Raw genomic sequence first — 17,507 nt, forward strand, 5'->3', positions numbered from 1 at the left:
CATGTCAGGTCACTCACTGTCCAGGACCACGAGTGTTCCTTGAATAGGTGAACACTGACCAACGGGACCAGACTGGCCGACCCGTACGCTCTCACTCAGTGGATGGATGATGTCACAGGAAGCTTTGAGGTTGGTTACTATGCCAGTCTTACAAAGGAGGACGACACTTGAGCAACCAAAGCTAATGTTAGCTAATGCGCTAAAGTTAGCATTACAGAGAAATCCATATTCCTCTTAATCCCTCCCCAGTTTCTGATGAGGTGGACATGATAACCCTTAATACATATAACGTTATTCATCCCGACAACAGGAAATACTTTTGCCTCCGTCCTGTCCTTTCGTCTTGTCACATTTAACCATAGTTGTCTTTGTTGTTGTTGACGGGCAGCGGCTAGTTTTGAGCCATGACTCCTTCTATTCTGGCTGCCAATAACACAACAAGACCAGATTTCAAGACTCCTGTGTAGCCTACAGCCCTGTGGTGGAGAGTCGTGTTCCGCCTCCAGCTAACAAAATGACGTCATAGTGACATCGGCCCAGAAATAGTCGACAGAGACTGAAACAGTTTTCAATACCAGGCTGTAAACAGAATTCCACCTTGGCACCTCCCAGAAGAGAGCAGTGTCATACTTGTCTCCAAACAAAAACTTGTGCTATTAAATTGTTTGTGAGATGCAAAACTCATAAAAAATTCCACAAATAGTCACTTTAAGGTCGCCACTTCATCGCTGCGCCAAACGACTGGCGTCTCGCAGCAGAGACAGTGAACCCCTGCCAGCCTAAACTGTAAACAGAGCAATGTAAACATGTAAATTGTGTTTTATGGCGCTCCTTCACTCCACCCAGGAGGCCACTGTACTGTAAAACCAAGCTAAACAGCGATGCCTCTCACTGCCGACATCGCTCCGCTCCTTCTTAAATGACACACCACGGATTTGGAGGCAGAGAAGTTTTATTGTTGCCACCCTAGCATCCCTGACGCCTCGAATCTCTGAATCTCGCGGCACATTAAAAATTTATCCAGCAGGCTTTCTGTGTGGATAATAAAAAGATGAACACCAACACACACACACACACATATACACAAACACTAAATCAGAGGCCCCGTTTCATCTCGGGTCTCCATTCCACCCTGTTGTGAGCAACAAGGCTCTGCCAGCTTCTCCAGTGCTTGTTGACGTTGTTTATGTTTTTAACCAATACACAAACTCTACACCGGGCTGTTACAGGGTCAGGAGGTCAGCAGCAGCTGCGGAGTGTTTTTTAAGTCTTTCTAATTAAGGCGTTTTCCCTGGTGGAGTGTTTGTGTGTGTGGATGTTTTAATTTTGAAGTGCTGTTGGCTAAAAAAGTGTGTGTGTGTGTGTGTGTGTGGCCTCTGGTGAAACAGCGCGCTGAATAAATGAGCTTTATTCCTACAACCATGTGAACGACTGTTTGTTTTCACACTCGGAAATCTTCTGGACGTTTTTTATCTTGCGCTGACGTGTACATGTTATCTACGCTCGCCTCGCATATGTTCGCCGTTCCTGTTATCATTTACTGTCTCGGTGTGTGTGTTTTTGTGTGAGCGAGTGGCTCTGAATACCCCGCTGTCCACTGCTTGTCGGGGACCACTTTGTGACCGTTGCCGTGGGCGACCAGATGGCTAATTGAACACTCTGTCATGTCACCTCCCTTCACTGGGGACTGAGCCAATCAGCACAGGCCAGACTTCTCAACTGCCGCCCCCACAGACATCACAGTCCCATCTTAACAGAGTCCAGCTTTAGGGGCCCAGAGGGACTGTTTAGACGGCTCACAGAGAGAGCCTTGTTACAACTGATACAGCATCAAGCCACTGGCTTATTTACATTCTCTCAACCTGAGTGGTTGGACCATTGTGTGTGTGTGTGTGTGTGTTTGACTCACTTCCCTGCAGTTTGCTGATTAAATTCTGTCAGATTCCATGTATTTATGGCGCAGCTATTGGCAGACACATTGTCCATGTTAGATTCAAAGCAAAATTACAGATGTTGCTACCCTAATGTCACCCAGGCTTTATGTCACCCTGCGCCTGATTGGCTCTGCGTCCCTGGCATGGCTTCAAAAATATATTGCACTTGTTAGGAATTGTTACGGAGCATAAAAATGCCTGTGTCAGGCCAGATATGGTGCTCTTGTTGATTTGATTGCTACTAGCTAGACCGATCATGGACGGCAGTGCATTTGTTGTTTGGTTTTTAATTTTTCGTTAGTCCTTAAAAGGCTTCTTTTGTGATTACCATGTTTGGAAAAAAATGTTTTTGAGTCTTTATAAATCAAAATCTCTGTCTTTTATTTTCATCCAAAAAAGTAAACATATTTCTGATGACTCATGTGGTTACATAAATGTATCCAATCAAATGTGACGTGGGTTGACGAGCGAAGTCCGCCATAGAAAAGAGAAGGATTTTGACTTAAAAATACTCAGTAATGATTTTTTTGGACACATACTTAGCATGTAACAAGAAAAATGGATAAGCAACACAGGGACACAGAATCAGAATTGGAAAATATATTTTTAATTTAAGGGCAGAGTTATCTGGGCAATATCGAAATTATATTGATGTTATGATCGAACCCTAGATGTGATACTAGATTTTGGAAGGGTGTTGTCTTTTCCTGGTTTTAAAGGCTGTATCAGAGTTAAGTAAAGTGATTTCCTGACCTTACCAGACTGTTTGAGCTGTTCTGTTATTTGTCTTTACAAGAGGTGGGGGACTTGAGTCACATGAGACTTGCTTGACTAACACTATAGCCCTTTTTAAACAGGAATTGTGCAAATTTGCAGGAAAGCCCAATCAGTCTTCTTTCAGCATTGGCAGTATAAAAACAAAATCGGGGAGTGCAGCAAAATGCTGCCTTCCTATTTTTGTTCATACAGAATGCGCCTTTTTCGGGGCAATGGGGGGCGTGAGCAAGTAACGAAACATGTAGCTCAGCGTGTGACGTAAACAGCCTTGCTCTGAGGGAAGCGGTGGCTGGTCAGTCCTTCGGCGATTCTCTCCTAAGTCGGCCCGTTCTTCACCGTCCCCGTCATCTGACGGTTAATGGCCTCTTCGTTTGTGAGGACAAGGAGGGCGCACAATTCCTTGTTGCTCATCTTTACAGTGTCTGTCAGGTTTGTGTTTCCCTCTCGCTACTATCTGCTCGCTAATTCCTGCTATCAGCTGTTTCCTGTTTATCCACCGCCAGTGGGTCGCACGTGCGGCATTAGTCTCGCCCCCAGACAATCAGAGATCTCCACCTTCTGATAGTCTGGGGACACTCCTTTCTAAAGTGTGTTTAACACACCGGAGAAAATGACTGGCAACAAAGCAACGCCTCTTGCATTTTTGAAAAGGACACGCCCTCCTGGAAATGTGCGCTCCCCCTTTTCTCGTCCGCAAGGAAACAAACACACAGAGAGATTGAAAATGGATGCCGAGAGATTTAACTCCGTTTTATCAAACGTGTGCTCAGTCCACAAGATTGTGGAAATGAAGGACTTACAGCGACTTGAGCCATTTTGTACCGCTACACATGTTTCTAGTGGGACTATGTTTACAAGCACAAGAGTTCAGCGAGCCACCGAAGGACCGCCCTGCAGATTTACTATTGGTTCTGCAACATAGGGAGTTTTTTTAAACTCTGAAATTGTATCCGCCCATCTAAACACAAAATCAGGGAGAAAGTCATCAGTCTTTAGTTAAGCAAAGTGTCTAAAGACTGACTTGTGAGTCTAGTGCGGCGTCATCAACAGCCCCTCCCGTGGTGGAAGGCCACCTCGGTCTGTTTAAACTAAAAAGGTTCCACCAATATATCTACCCTACGAGGCGGAAAATTGGGCACCTCAGATCAACTCGCCAATCCGGCTCTGTGTGTCTAAACGCTCGCAGTTTACCGGCAAAACAGCCCAACATTCGTGTAAAATCTGGCAGTGTAAAAGGGGCTTAAGACTCAACTTGACTTTGACTTGATATTCATGACTTGAGACTTGCCTTTGACCTGAGGCAAATGACTTGAAAGGACTTGACCTTTTTTTTGATATTTGTATTTTTCTATATATGCAGAGGTTACGTTTTGTTTTTTAAGATTTGATGACGCATAAATGGCAGTGGGGGAGTCCCCGCAGGCTGATATTCATGCCCACGCTACCTCTTCCTCCTGTGTGCAGAGGAATGACAGTGTGTACAGCAGCATCATGAGCTTCACCGTGTGCTTTTATTCAGTTCTCTCTGCATGATACATGTGTGTTAAGTTTAGTCTCCAATATATGACCTCATTTGATGATTCTGACTCGTGCATTAATGTAAAAGCAGGATTCGACTGCTGTAGTTGGTCGACCTGGAGCACTATTAAATAACAGTTATTTTCATTATGGGTTTATCTGCTGATTATTTTCTCCATTAATCGATTGATTGTTTGGTTTATAAAAATTCTGTAAAGAGAGATAGCGTCACACTTACAGAGCTCAAAGTGACACCTTCATAATGTTTGTTTTGTTCAACCAACAGTTTAAACCTCAACATAACAATTATTAGACAATAAAAAGAAAAAGCAACAAAAAAGCCTCATATTTGTGAAGCTGGAACCATGAAATGTTTTGCATAAAAAATGATTTAGATGATTATTAAAATAAGGAGAATTTATTTTCTGTCTATTCAATAATCGCCTCATAGTTCCAGCTGTATTTGAACATTTTCATATGTTTCAAGTGCAAAATCTTAATTTGTAAAGTAACTAATGGCGGAGGCCAATGGTGCTTTGCTGCATTTCATCCCCTCTCACTCTTCCTCCTTTCCTATCTGTCTGTACTGTCAAATAAATGCAAAAAAAAGTCAAAAGCATAATCCTAAAATAAGTTCAGCCTGATATCTGATTTTCTCCATACTGCCCAGCTAGGGTTGGGAGATATTAAAATTCCCCTGTAAGCAATATTGGGTTGGGCTTTGGTTCTTCCCCTACCAAAATATATTTAACTTTACACAGACTTACTTCAGATTTGTAGCTTTAAAAATTATTCATGGACTGCTTATTTATTGTTGCTATATCTTACTGTATAATGACGAAAACTCTGTCTGTGTGTCTGTTCCACATTTGTCTCCTCACTGACTTGGTCAATCCATGTGAAATTTGGCACAGTGGTAGAGGGTCATGGGAGGATGCCAATGAAGCAATATTACATCAATTGGCCAAAGGGGGGCGCTATAGCAACCGATTGAAATTGCAAACTTTGAATGGGCATATCTCATGCCCTGTATGTGGTAGAGACATGAAACTTTGCACAGAGATGCCTCTCCTCATGAGGAACACATTTGCCTCAAGAACCCATAACTTCCGCTTATATAGATTTTCCGCCATTTTGAATTTTTTGAAAAACACTTCAAATGGATCTCTTCCTAGGAAGTTTGAGCGATCTGCATGAAACTGGGTGAACATAATCTAGGGACCAATATCTAAAGTTCCCTCTTGGCAAAAGTTGGAAAACTTCCTAAAACTGAGCTTCTATAAGGCAATGAATATTGCGGAGGGCGTGGCTCATCACATAAAGGTGTATAACATCTCAAGGGTTTCACCCATCACCACGCAACTTTGTAGGCATATGACCACACATAATCTGAGGGGACCCCTCCATTATTGACCCCATCAAACAAAATGGGGGCGCTAGAGAGCTAATTTCTTATCTAGGCCTAACCGCCACATGGATTTTTACTGAACTTGGTAGATATGTAGAACAGGACGCCTCAAGGTGACTGGAGAAATTTAACTGTAATTGGCAACTGGGTGGCGCTATAACAACAGAAAAATGCTTAAAAATGGCTAAAATGCGACCGATCGCTGTGGCTCCCCCTGTGGACCAATGTTGGGGTTTCTTTAGAATTTTTGGTATGACTAAGTCAATGGTACTCAATGGGTATGGACTAGTTACTATTATTTTTATTTATTTTTATGTTACTTTATTCATAACTCGTTGACTTTAATCTGTTATTTGCTCTATCTTTGCCTGTAAGGTGACCTTGAGTGTTTTAAAAGGCGCCTATACAGTAGATAAAATGCAGTTTTCTATTATTATGTACTTCACTTTAATGTCATCATCATTTAGTAACATTAGGCTTCACCATTTAGTTGCTTACACGTGATATATAACGCGCATTTTATGTCATTTTCAGATTAATGTGAATTCATTTGGATATTTTACTGAAATGAAAGTATTACTGATGTGCATGTGGACACAATTAGTTTGACACAATACAGAACTCACAGACATATTCAGAATAAGCTGTCTTGTTCAGTGAACTGATTGTTTTCCTCTATGGGGTGATCCGCGGCCCTGAGACGAGGCGTTGCTGGTGTCAGTAAAGGGTGGAAATGTCGCTTCAATTAAAAGTGGTTTCAATTAAAGTTATTTTACCTTGCTTGATGAGAGAGCTGGAGGTAGTGAAGATAAAATCTGTAAGATATTGCCAAGGCTCTGGCAGAAAATTGAACCCCAGAATTGAAGCTAATTGAATTTGAGAACGATAAGGTTGAATGTGGGGAGCTCTTAAAGCTGGCAAGAAAGGACGAGAAGAGGGAGTTTGGAAGAAAGGGAGAGAAATGAGGGAGGGAGGCTGCTAATTTAAATGGACAAAGATGAAGAGAGGACGCAGGGTAAAACTCATTTTTAAGAGATACAGTACATGGAGGTTTGTGGCTTTAAAATGCTCCCATAACATGTTTGAAAGTCGTGTATGATCATGTTTTATGCTCTTTATGGGGAAAAACAGATTATACTGTGCAGCTTCAGTGATGCCCACAGGGAAATCCTCTCCACATGGAGGTCAGAGCTCAGGTTCAAGAACAACAATCATGAAGCTGGTAGGGATCCGCTGTGTTGCTTCAGGGCTCTTCAACAATGGGGAGCTGTGGCCTCAATGAGCCGTGAATACATGTTTTCTGGTTAAAGGATCTTTTTAGGGATTTCACGTGAGTAAGAGTGGAATATAAAGATAGAATCACATCTGGGATTAGTGCTATCTTGATCTGAAAACTTTCCAAATCCAAACCTGTTTTTTGCAACAATAATCTGGGATAACAATGAGGATTGACATGTGATGGACGCCGGACAGCTTGACGGATAAAATCTAGATGGTATATGTTGCTGCAGTAATGCAGGCATAAATCTGTGTCCCACAAAGTGCGCTGTGGGGTTGCATACTTGATTTAACAAATGTACTGCCATAAATATTCTCAGTAGAATCTTAGCATGATGATATTTTTATGTTACTTTATTCATAACTCGTTGACTTTAATCTGTTATTTGCTCTATCTTTGCCTGTAAGGTGACCTTGAGTGTTTTAAAAGGCGCCTATACAGTAGATAAAATGCAGTTTTCTATTATTATGTACTTCACTTTAATGTCATCATCATTTAGTAACATTAGATGCTTCACCATTTAGTTGCTTACACGTGATATATAACCCTCACCTATGGTCATGTCATGGGTCAGATTAATGTGAATGGTCATTTGGATATTTTACTGAAATGAGTTTCCTCCATGGAGTGTCTGGGCTCAGCCTTAGAGATAGGGTACAGAACTCACAGACATCTGGAGAATAAGCTGTCTTGTTCAGTGAACTGAGTGAGGTGGGGGCATCTGACTGGATGCTTCCTGGGCGTTGCTGTTCGAGGTGTTCTGGCCACGGGTCCCACTGGTAGGAGGCCCGCTTCAATTAAAAGTGGTTTCACGCTGGAGGGGATTACATATCTCGTCTGGCTTGATGAGAGAGCTGAGGTAGTGAAGAGCTGGAAAGTGTTGCTGGGGAGAGGGACGTCTGGGGTGCTTTGCTCGGCCTGCTGCCCCCGCAACCCAGCCCCGGATAAGTGGATGAAAATGGATGGATGGAGCCGTGCTTGTAATTATCTTCAAATGCTGCATGGGTGATGGGCTGGTAAACTCCTGTAAATAGTCTGCGCCAAGATGTTTCGCTAGCCAGCAAAAACATCCACACCAGAGCAGTGTTAACTGATGGTGCAAGTTGTGAGCTGTAATTCAGCAGTAAATAGTCTGACTGTGGATGGTGGAGCTGCTGAATGGATTTATGGAGTCTGTTAGTTGCATTTGTGCTCTTTATGGGGAAAAACAGTTATACTGTGCAGCTTCAGTGATGCACAGGGAAATCCTCTCCCTTGCAGGACTGCAATCAGAATCAACCCATAAAACTTCCCGAAACAGTCCGGTCCGACTTGAGTTTAAACCTGCAGACTAACGTTGCAGATTAAGAAAGAATTGAGGCTTTATTTAAGTTACTTTTCTGCTTCTTAACAGTGAGATCAAACGTGCTGCCATACTCGGTTACAGTCATTTCATAGCTGTAATGACGGTGCAGAGACGCCAAGATGTGGACGACCCCGAAATACTGACCATTCAGAGGACACTAGGCTTTTTTTGGGAGCGTGGCTTAAAGAGACCCTGAACGGAGGGAGAATACAGGTGTTCCAGGAAAGGAAGTTTGAGGAAAATAAAAATTTTTGAACATTAAAGTAGTAGAAAACTTAAATACAAGTATGAACATGAACATGAGCTTTAAGCCTCTAGGTACCTTTTAAATTTGCCACATGCTGATATTGGAAAAATTGCCTGATTAATATTCACTATAACAAGATCGATCTGTTTTGTTTTATTGAAGCTATAGTTTAGTTATAGTCCAATATTACAACCTATAGTAGCTGCCCTACTACTGATAATAACATCCCTGTTTTCAGATTTGTGACAGTCTAGTGGGAGCTAGCTAGCGGTCAGTGTTATTGACCAAGACGATGACGAGCTTAAAATAAATCTTGATAATTATGACTAAGACAAAGTCTGTGTTTCATTTTCGTTGACGAGACGAGTGATGGACTTTCGGACATTAAAAGCCGAGAACAGCTGTGCTTCATGCCTCAATGCGTTTTCTTTATTTTCATGACTATTTACATTGTAGATTCTCACTGAAGGCATCAAAACTATGAATGAACACATGTGGAGTTATGTACTTAACAAAAAAAGGTGAAATAACTGAAAACATCTTTTATATTCTAGTTTCTTCAAAATAGCCACCCTTTGCTCTGATTACTGCTTTGCACACTCTTGGCATTCTCTCCAAGAATGAGGTAGTCACCTGAAATGGTTTTCCAACAGTCTTGAAGGAGTTCCCATTAGAGATTTAGGGTGAGAGCCTTTGCCAAACATCTGCGGTCCAGCTCACCCCAAACCATCTCCTTTGCATTCGAGGTCCGGTGACTGTGGAGGCCAGGTCATCTGCCGCAGCACTCCATCACTCTCCTTCTTGGTCAAATAGCCCTTACACCTGGAGGTGTGTTTGGGGTCATTGTCCTGTTGAAAAATAAATGATATCCAACTCTGGCCTATGGGATGGCATGTCGCTGCAGGATGCTGTGGTAGCCATGCTGGTTCAGTGTGCCTTCAATTTTGAATAAATCCCCAACAGTGTCACCAGCAAAACACCCCACACCATCACACCTCCTCCATGAAAATGGATGGGAACCATGGAGTGGAATCCATTGTTCACCTTTTCTGCATCTCACAATGCTGCATGGGTGATGGAACCAAAGATCTCAAATTTGGACTCATCAGACCTAGCCAGCAAAAACATTTCCACACCAGAGCAGTGTTAACTGATGGTGCAAGTTGTGTGTAATTCAGGCCCAAACAAATCTCTTCTGCTTGTTGCCTCTCCTTAGCAGTGGTTTCCTAGCAGCTATTTGACCATGAAGGCCTGATTAGCAGTTAGCTCTCTCTTAACAGGTGTTCTAGAGATGGGTCTGCAGGACTGCAATCAGAACTCTCAGTCTGACTCTGAGTCCTGCAGACTAAGCTGCAGATTAAGAAAGATTTCTGAGGCTGGTGACTCGGATGAACTTATCCTCAGAAGCAGAGGTGACTCTTGGTCTTCCTTTCCTGGGTCGGTCCTCATGTGTGCCAGTTTCGGTGCAGTGCTTGATGGTTTTGCGACTCAAATACTTGGGGACACATTTAAAGTTTTTGACAATTTTTTGGGACTGACTGACCTTCATTTCTTAAAGTAATGATGGCCACTCGTTTTTCTTTAGTTAGCTGATTGGTTCTTGCCATAATATGAATTTTAACAGTTGTCCAATAGGGCTGTCGGCTGTGTATTAACCTGACTTCTGCACAACACAACTGATGGTCCCAACCCCATTGATAAAGCAAGAAATTCCACTAATTAACCCTGATAAGGCACACCTGATTAATATTCACTATAACAAGATCGATCTGGATTGAGAATGCCAAGAGTTATGCAAAGCAGTAATGAGAGCAACCTATAGTAGCTGTATTTTGAAGAAACTAGAATATATAACATGTTTTCAGTTATTTCAGTGCTTTGTTCAGGTAATCCACATGTGTTCATTCATAGTTTTGATGCCTTCAGTGAGAATCTACAATGTAAATAGTCATGAAAATAAAGAAAACGCATTGAATGAGAAGGTGTGTCCAAACTTTTGGCCTGTACTGTATGTTCTGTAGTGGACGCTGTCCTTGGATTCACTGGGGCTCACATACAGAAAAAATGGTATTTAAAATTAGTATTTGAATGTATAGCTGCAGGTGAAGGTGAAATGGCATCAGAATGGTGCACTGCCACCATTACATTAATTGGGGACCATTTCCTTTCTCATTTTCTCTGTCTCCCCCCTCATTGCAGATTTCCCCAGACTCGAGCAGTGGTCGGAGAGCACCTCCCTGTCTGACGCTTCCTTCTTCATGGATGGCTTCCTCTACATCTCCACCGGCCCTGCCAAGACGACGCTGGACCGGCGCGGAAGAGACGGTGAGCGTGAAAGCCGTTCTTTGCAAAAACCCCCAGCAAGGCCAATCAATCCATCAATCCATTTGTAAGCAATTTAAACTGCGTGTTTGTCAGAGGTCTACTCCAGTTAAGCGCTGAGCGATCAATCAGTGTCAGTCTGTCAGTTGTCAAACTGCCAATCGTTTAATCCGTACACCAAACAGTCCAGTCAAAACGATCAATGAATCTGTCTTTCAAATGCGTTCTGCATCGGCCCTCTGAGAATACTTGTCAGATTGAGAGATGTTCTCAGACGACCCAGCAGTGAATGCTCAGCGGAAGTACCGGGTAAATTAAGGCCAGGTTAGAAAAATTAATATAAAAATAAATAAAAGAATTTCAGTCCTTTATAAATCTACCTGAGAGATGCTACCTCCAAAACTTCTCAATCCTCCTTAGTTTTGTCTTCCAAGGCAGTTAGAAACTTTTAATCAGGCTCTATTTCACACCCAGCTCCTCAGCTGCTGCTGCTGCACCTCCTGCTCCGCAACGGTCCCACTTCTCCAAACAGCTGGAGCGTTTCTTGGGCCCATGGGTAATTAGGAGAAGGAGCAGGCTTTGGATGCTGCCCCTGGGGAAGGGGGTTATCGGGGAGGTGGAGGATGAGGTGGGAATTGGAGGAGAAATGGGGGAGTGGAGGCTTCCGGGTGGGGGTGACAGCTTGCAGCTACCTGCCATTTGAGCAAGCTGAATCTCCTACGTCTTGGGCAAGACATCCATCTCCATTTCCATCAACCCACACACGCTCCGCTCTCATTGGTGGTTGTACATGCTGGCTAATGAACAGGGCTGAGGTCTGGGAAATTGCCCCTTAGAGGAGATGGGGGAAAAATTCTCACCAGTGTCTATTGAAATTCTCATTATTTGTAGGGATGGAATTTATTTCCATTCCATTTGTCTGAGGATAATTCCTATATATTGTAATTTGGGTGTCAGTTTTCGTAGTCGTCGGCCGTCACTTCTGTTGGTCATGATGATGTTGTGATCAAAGTATTTGGGAACATGGCGACCTTACTCCAAGTCTAATCTGATGGGTCAAGAAACGTGAGCGGTCAGACGATCAGGGAGGCTTCAAATACGCTTGTTTAAGAACCGCAGCCTGGTATATGACTAATTGGATATTTGTTCGTCGGATAGGTACTCCATTTTTTGATTTTGAGATTTGTTTTTTTTTTCAATTTTTCGTGTGTAGGATGGGTTAAATGCCAAAGCACTGTGAGTACGAGTACTAAGAAATGACTATGAATAAATAAATAAATATAAATCTCAGATCTCGTATTTGTTGGAGCTACTATGCTGTTTCTGCGCTTCAGTTTCACAGCACCTTGTCAGGCATTGACTCACATTCAAGGCCTATTATTATGAGCATTTATGGAGGTCTGTAATTAATTCATGATTAACAAAAAAAAAAAAAAAAAAACTGTTACAAGCACTTGATGAATTCAAGTCAAGTCTGAGCACAGCAAAACTATATCAAAACGCCATTCTACCAACTGTCATTTAACTTGTTGAGTATAATCCGTGTCTCATTTATCCAGTTGTTTCAGCTAATGAAGAATTTTCTCCTTTTTGGATTCTTCGTTCATCATGGAGGTATGCAAGAAAAATAAAGTGTTCTTAACAAATCCAATGTAACACGGGGCGAGTAATAAATACACCAATGGTCATTTGGGGGTGCTGTGTTCCTATAAGTAAACACTGGGGGTGTCAGTTTCGGTTTATTTTGCGGTAACTATGCGCTAAATTTTTACGAAAGAAATTTCAAAATGACCTGAAATACCATTGGCTTAGTGAGCTTTAGCACCGTATTCGAAAGTGCTATCCATTTTAGTGTTTTATGACATAAACATCTTGACTGTATTTTATTTTATGTTGGCTTTGCTGACAGACAGACGTTTAGCTAACGTTTGCCTCAGCTGCTCTGTACTGCACATCAGCAAGCTTGGTTTGGAGCTAGCTAGCAGCACAACTCATTTGTTTTTACTGCTAGTAGCACTGTACATGTGGCGGCCACCTTCAAGTCTTCCTCTAGGTCGCCCCGTTGAGTAAGCTGCTTAATTTTTAGCCACAAAACCCCTTTTGCATTGTTAACTCTGTTAGCACCACTAGCCATGCTAATGGTGCGAGTAGAGCTAACAGCAATAGCATAGTTAGCAATGCTAAAGTAGGTTTGCAGCTTAAAATGAAGCTGTTTATGCCCTGGGGTGACCTTTGGGGCAACCAGAGGGCGGGCACAATGTTTCCACAACACAACTGTTTGGTTGGGACTGCGTTACTAGTTGTAATCGCCGAATGAGCGACGCCGCTAGCTAGCTTCTGCTAGACCTAGATGGTGTGCAGTGCAGTAAACTGAAGAATAGCACAATTGGCCAGTAGATTGAAATGTGGAACTGGTCAAAATTATTCTTGGCAGTTAACCATTGACATCCCCAGTAAGCGTTTGTCTTTACAGAGTGATTCACCATGTTAACGTTGGCTGATAGCAGCAAAAGAACACTATCAGCTGTTCTTATAAACCCCATTAGTATAGCAGTATGTGGTTTGTTCTTCCACCTTCAGCACACTGAGCTCCTGCTGTAGATGGACTAACGCCACAGGTGTCCATTTTGCAGAGGTCCATTTTAGCCTCCATTGTGCATTTTGTACCACTTACACAAGCTGCGCCATTCCAAAGTTGTCTCCCCGCAGATAAGTGCCCGTAATATTTCGGCCGATAAACACCCTGTTATGTCATCTATTATGAAAAGCCATACAAGTTTGGCTTTTGTGCTTTAATGGCGCTTTAACTGCAGCTGCAGCTGTTGAAAAATTCAGAGGGGTTGCGTGCGATTCAGCGGTGTGCAGGTTTCTAATAAAGCCAGTTTCCTGGTGGAAGATTTTGATGGGATCCGAAGGCATTCACTGCTGCTACAAATCCCAACGTGGCTGAATAATAGTTACATTCAACTGGGTAAAACTCAGCTATTCCACATTTATGGCGCTGAAATGTCAGCCACACCACTGGTAAGTGTTCCATCTTGGGTCAACTTCCTGCCTGGTTTGAAATATTCTTTTACTTTCAGGCCTCCGTGAAAATTCCTGTCATCATCGCCTCTTCTGTCTTCTCCTCGGTCCACCAAATCCCTCATATTCATTCCTTCAAACCCAAAAGAGATAACTGTATCTGAAATTACATTTGGCAAACATTTGTAGCCAGCAGCTTTATAGCCTCCAAATGAGGATGTTTTTTAGGGAACCATCACTTTTCTATAGCAGGTTTTAAGCCCCTTAATGCTGGTGTTATTTAGTGACCCACGTCTCTTTTTTACAGCTGATTTTCAGCCCCCAAACTTGGGTGTTTTCTGAGACCTGTGGCTCATTTTCCAGCAGCTTTTCAGCCCCCAAATGAGGATGTTTTTTAGGGAACCATCACTTTTCTTTAGCGGGTTTCAGCCCCTTAATGCTGGTGGGTTTTTTTTCTGGGACCCATGGGTCTTTTTCCAGACAAATTTAACCCCCAAACTTGGGTGTTTTTAAGACCCATGGCTCTTTTACAGCTGATTTTCAGACCCCAAGCTTGTTTTTTGGGACCTGTGGCTGTTTTTCCAGCAGCTTTTAAAAAACACCATATGTGGATGTTTTTAGGGAACAGTCACTTTTCTTAGCCATATTTCACCCCCTAAATGTGTGTGTTTCTGGGACCTGTGGCTCTTTTTTAGCCCCCAAATGAGGATTATTATTATTAGGGAACCATCACTTTTTTCCAGCTGATTTGCAGCTCCCAAATGAGGATGTTTTTTAGGGAACCATCACTTTTCTCTAGCAGGTTTTCAGCCCCTAAATGTGGGTATTTTTTTCTGGGACCCATGGCTCTTTTTCCAGCCGATTTCAGCCCCTAAACTTGGGTGTTTTTTGGGACCTGTGGCTGTTTTCAGCAGCTTTTACAAACCCCATATGTGGATGTTTTTAGGAACCATCACTATTTTTCTAGCAGGTTTTCAGGCCCTAAATATGGGTGTTTTTTTTGGGAACCATCACTTTTCTCTAGCAGGTTTTCAGCCCCTAAATGTGGGTGTTTGCCAGACCTGTGGCTCTTTTTCCAGTGTTTTTTTAGCCCCCAAATGTGGATGTATTTTAGGGAACCATCACCTTTCTCTAGCAAGTTTTCTCCCCCTAAATGATGTTTTTTGGGACCTATGGCTCTTTTTCCAGCTGTTTTTTTAGCCCCCAAATGAGGATGTCAGCCACACCACTGGTAAGTGTTCCATCTTGGGTCAACTTCCTGCCTGGTTTGAAATATTCTTTTACTTTCAGGCCTCCGTGAAAATTCCTGTCATCATCGCCTCTTCTGTCTTCTCCTCGGTCCACCAAATCCCTCATATTCATTCCTTCAAACCCAAAAGAGATAACTGTATCTGAAATTACATTTGGCAAACATTTGTAGCCAGCAGCTTTATAGCCTCCAAATGAGGATGTTTTTTAGGGAACCATCACTTTTCTATAGCAGGTTTTAAGCCCTAATGCTGGTGTTATTTAGTGACCCACGTCTCTTTTTTACAGCTGATTTTCAGCCCCAAACTTGGGTGTTTTTGAGACCTGTGGCTCATTTTCCAGCAGCTTTTCAGCCCCCAAATGAGGATGTTTTTTAGGGAACCATCACTTTTCTTTAGCGGGTTTCAGCCCCTTAATGCTGGTGGGTTTTTTTCTGGGACCCATGGGTCTTTTTCCAGACAAATTTAACCCCCAAACTTGGGTGTTTTTTAGGACCCATGGCTCTTTTTTTACAGCTGATTTTCAGACCCCAAGCTTGTTTTTTTTGGGACCTGTGGCTGTTTTTCCAGCAGCTTTTAAAACACCATATGTGGATGTTTTTTAGGGAACAGTCACTTTTCTTAAGCGCGTTTTCACCCCCTAAATGTGTGTGTTTCTGGGACCTGTGGCTCTTTTTTAGCCCCCAAATGAGGATTATTATTATTAGGGAACCATCACTTTTTTCCAGCTGATTTGCAGCTCCCAAATGAGGATGTTTTTTAGGGAACCATCACTTTTCTCTAGCAGGTTTTCAGCCCCTAAATGTGGGTATTTTTTTCTGGGACCCATGGCTCTTTTTCCAGCCGATTTCAGCCCCTAAACTTGGGTGTTTTTTGGGACCTGTGGCTGTTTTTTCAGCAGCTTTTTAAACCCCATATGTGGATGTTTTTAGGGAACCATCACTATTTTTCTAGCAGGTTTTCAGGCCCTAAATATGGGTGTTTTTTTTGGGAACCATCACTTTTCTCTAGCAGGTTTTCAGCCCCTAAATGTGGGTGTTTGCCAGACCTGTGGCTCTTTTTCCAGTGTTTTTTTAGCCCCCAAATGTGGATGTATTTTAGGGAACCATCACCTTTCTCTAGCAAGTTTTCTCCCCCTAAATGATGTTTTTTGGGACCTATGGCTCTTTTTCCAGCTGTTTTTTTAGCCCCCAAATGAGGATGTTTTTTAGGGAACCATCACTTTTCTCTAGCAGATTTTCAGCCCCTAAATGTGGGTGTTTGCAAGACCTGTGGCTCTTTTTCCAGCTGATTTTAAGCCCCCAAATGAAGATGTTTATTAGGGAACCATCACTTTTTGCTAGCAGAGTTACAGTCCCCGAACTTGGGTGTTTTTTGGGACCTTTGGCTTTTTTTCCAGTGGCTTTTTAGCCCCCAAATGGGTTATATTTTGGTGACCCATGGCCCCTTTTTGAGCTGATTTTCAGTCCCCAAACTTGTTTGTTTTCTGGGACCTGTGGCTCTCAAATGCCGATGTTTTTTAGGGAACCATCACTTTCCTTTAGTGGGTTTTCAGCCCTTAAATGTGTGTTTCTTTTGGGACACATGGTTCTTTTTCCTGCTGATTTTAAGCCCCCAAATGTGGATGTTTTTCAGGGAACCATCAATTTTCTCAAGTGAGTTTTCAGCCCCTAAATGTGGGTGTTTTTAAGAACCCATGGGTCTTTTTCCAGCTGATTTTCAGCACCCAATCTTGGGTATTTTTGGGAACCTGTGCCTGAATAACTGTTTCATTCAGCTGAGTAAAACTCATTGCAGCTATTCCACATTCACTGAAATGTCAGCCACACCACTGGTAAGTGTTCCATCTTGGGTCACATCAATACAACTTCCTGCCTGGTTTGAAATATTCTTTTACCTTCAGGCCTCTATGAAAATTCCTGTCATCATTGCCTCTTCTGTCTTCTCCTCAGTCCACCAAATCCCTCATATTCATTCCTTCAAACCCAAAAGAGATAACTGTATCTGAAATTACATTTGTCAAACATTTGTAGTCTCTCAGCACCTTTTGCCCTCTTTAATCCGTCTCCTTCCCCAACCTTCTGTGTCCTCAGCCTTCAGAAAGTGGTCGGTCGAGCCCATTCATGTGTCCACACGTCTGCACTCAGGGTCCCGTAGCAATTTGCTTCCCGGATTCACAGTGGGATTTTTAGTGTCTTTCTCCTTGGAGTTGAGAGGAAATTAAAATTGTTTTTTTTTCCCTTTTCTGCAGCGCAGATGAAAGATTTTGTCCGATACAGTTCAAGGAGAGAGCATCTGAATGTCACGTGTGCCAACATGAAAATTAGATCTATTAATATATCAGATGTTAAAGGACAGAGGAGACAAAGCAATGACTTCTGCGACTCCTCGCCACTGGATGTTCAC

The 17,507-nt window shown here is 42.6% G+C and overlaps 1 protein-coding gene across 8 annotated transcripts in view; it reads left to right on the top strand.

Moving 5' to 3' along the window:
* The window catches only part of arap2 (ArfGAP with RhoGAP domain, ankyrin repeat and PH domain 2), a 253,644-nt gene that overhangs the window by 147,418 nt on the left and 88,719 nt on the right, over nucleotides 1–17,507 (top strand). For all 8 annotated transcript variants that reach the window (XR_007448601.1, XR_007448602.1, XM_049568438.1 and 5 more), the window contains exon 15: nucleotides 10,708–10,833. Coding sequence is in view for 6 of the 8 variants with exons in the window: in XM_049568438.1 (XP_049424395.1) it covers nucleotides 10,708–10,833 (126 nt within the window). In the remaining 2 variants the exon portion in view is untranslated. The remainder of the gene's footprint in view (nucleotides 1–10,707; nucleotides 10,834–17,507) is intronic.

Source organism: Epinephelus fuscoguttatus, linkage group LG23, assembly GCF_011397635.1.
Source record: "Epinephelus fuscoguttatus linkage group LG23, E.fuscoguttatus.final_Chr_v1".
NCBI lineage: Eukaryota > Metazoa > Chordata > Actinopteri > Perciformes > Serranidae > Epinephelus > Epinephelus fuscoguttatus.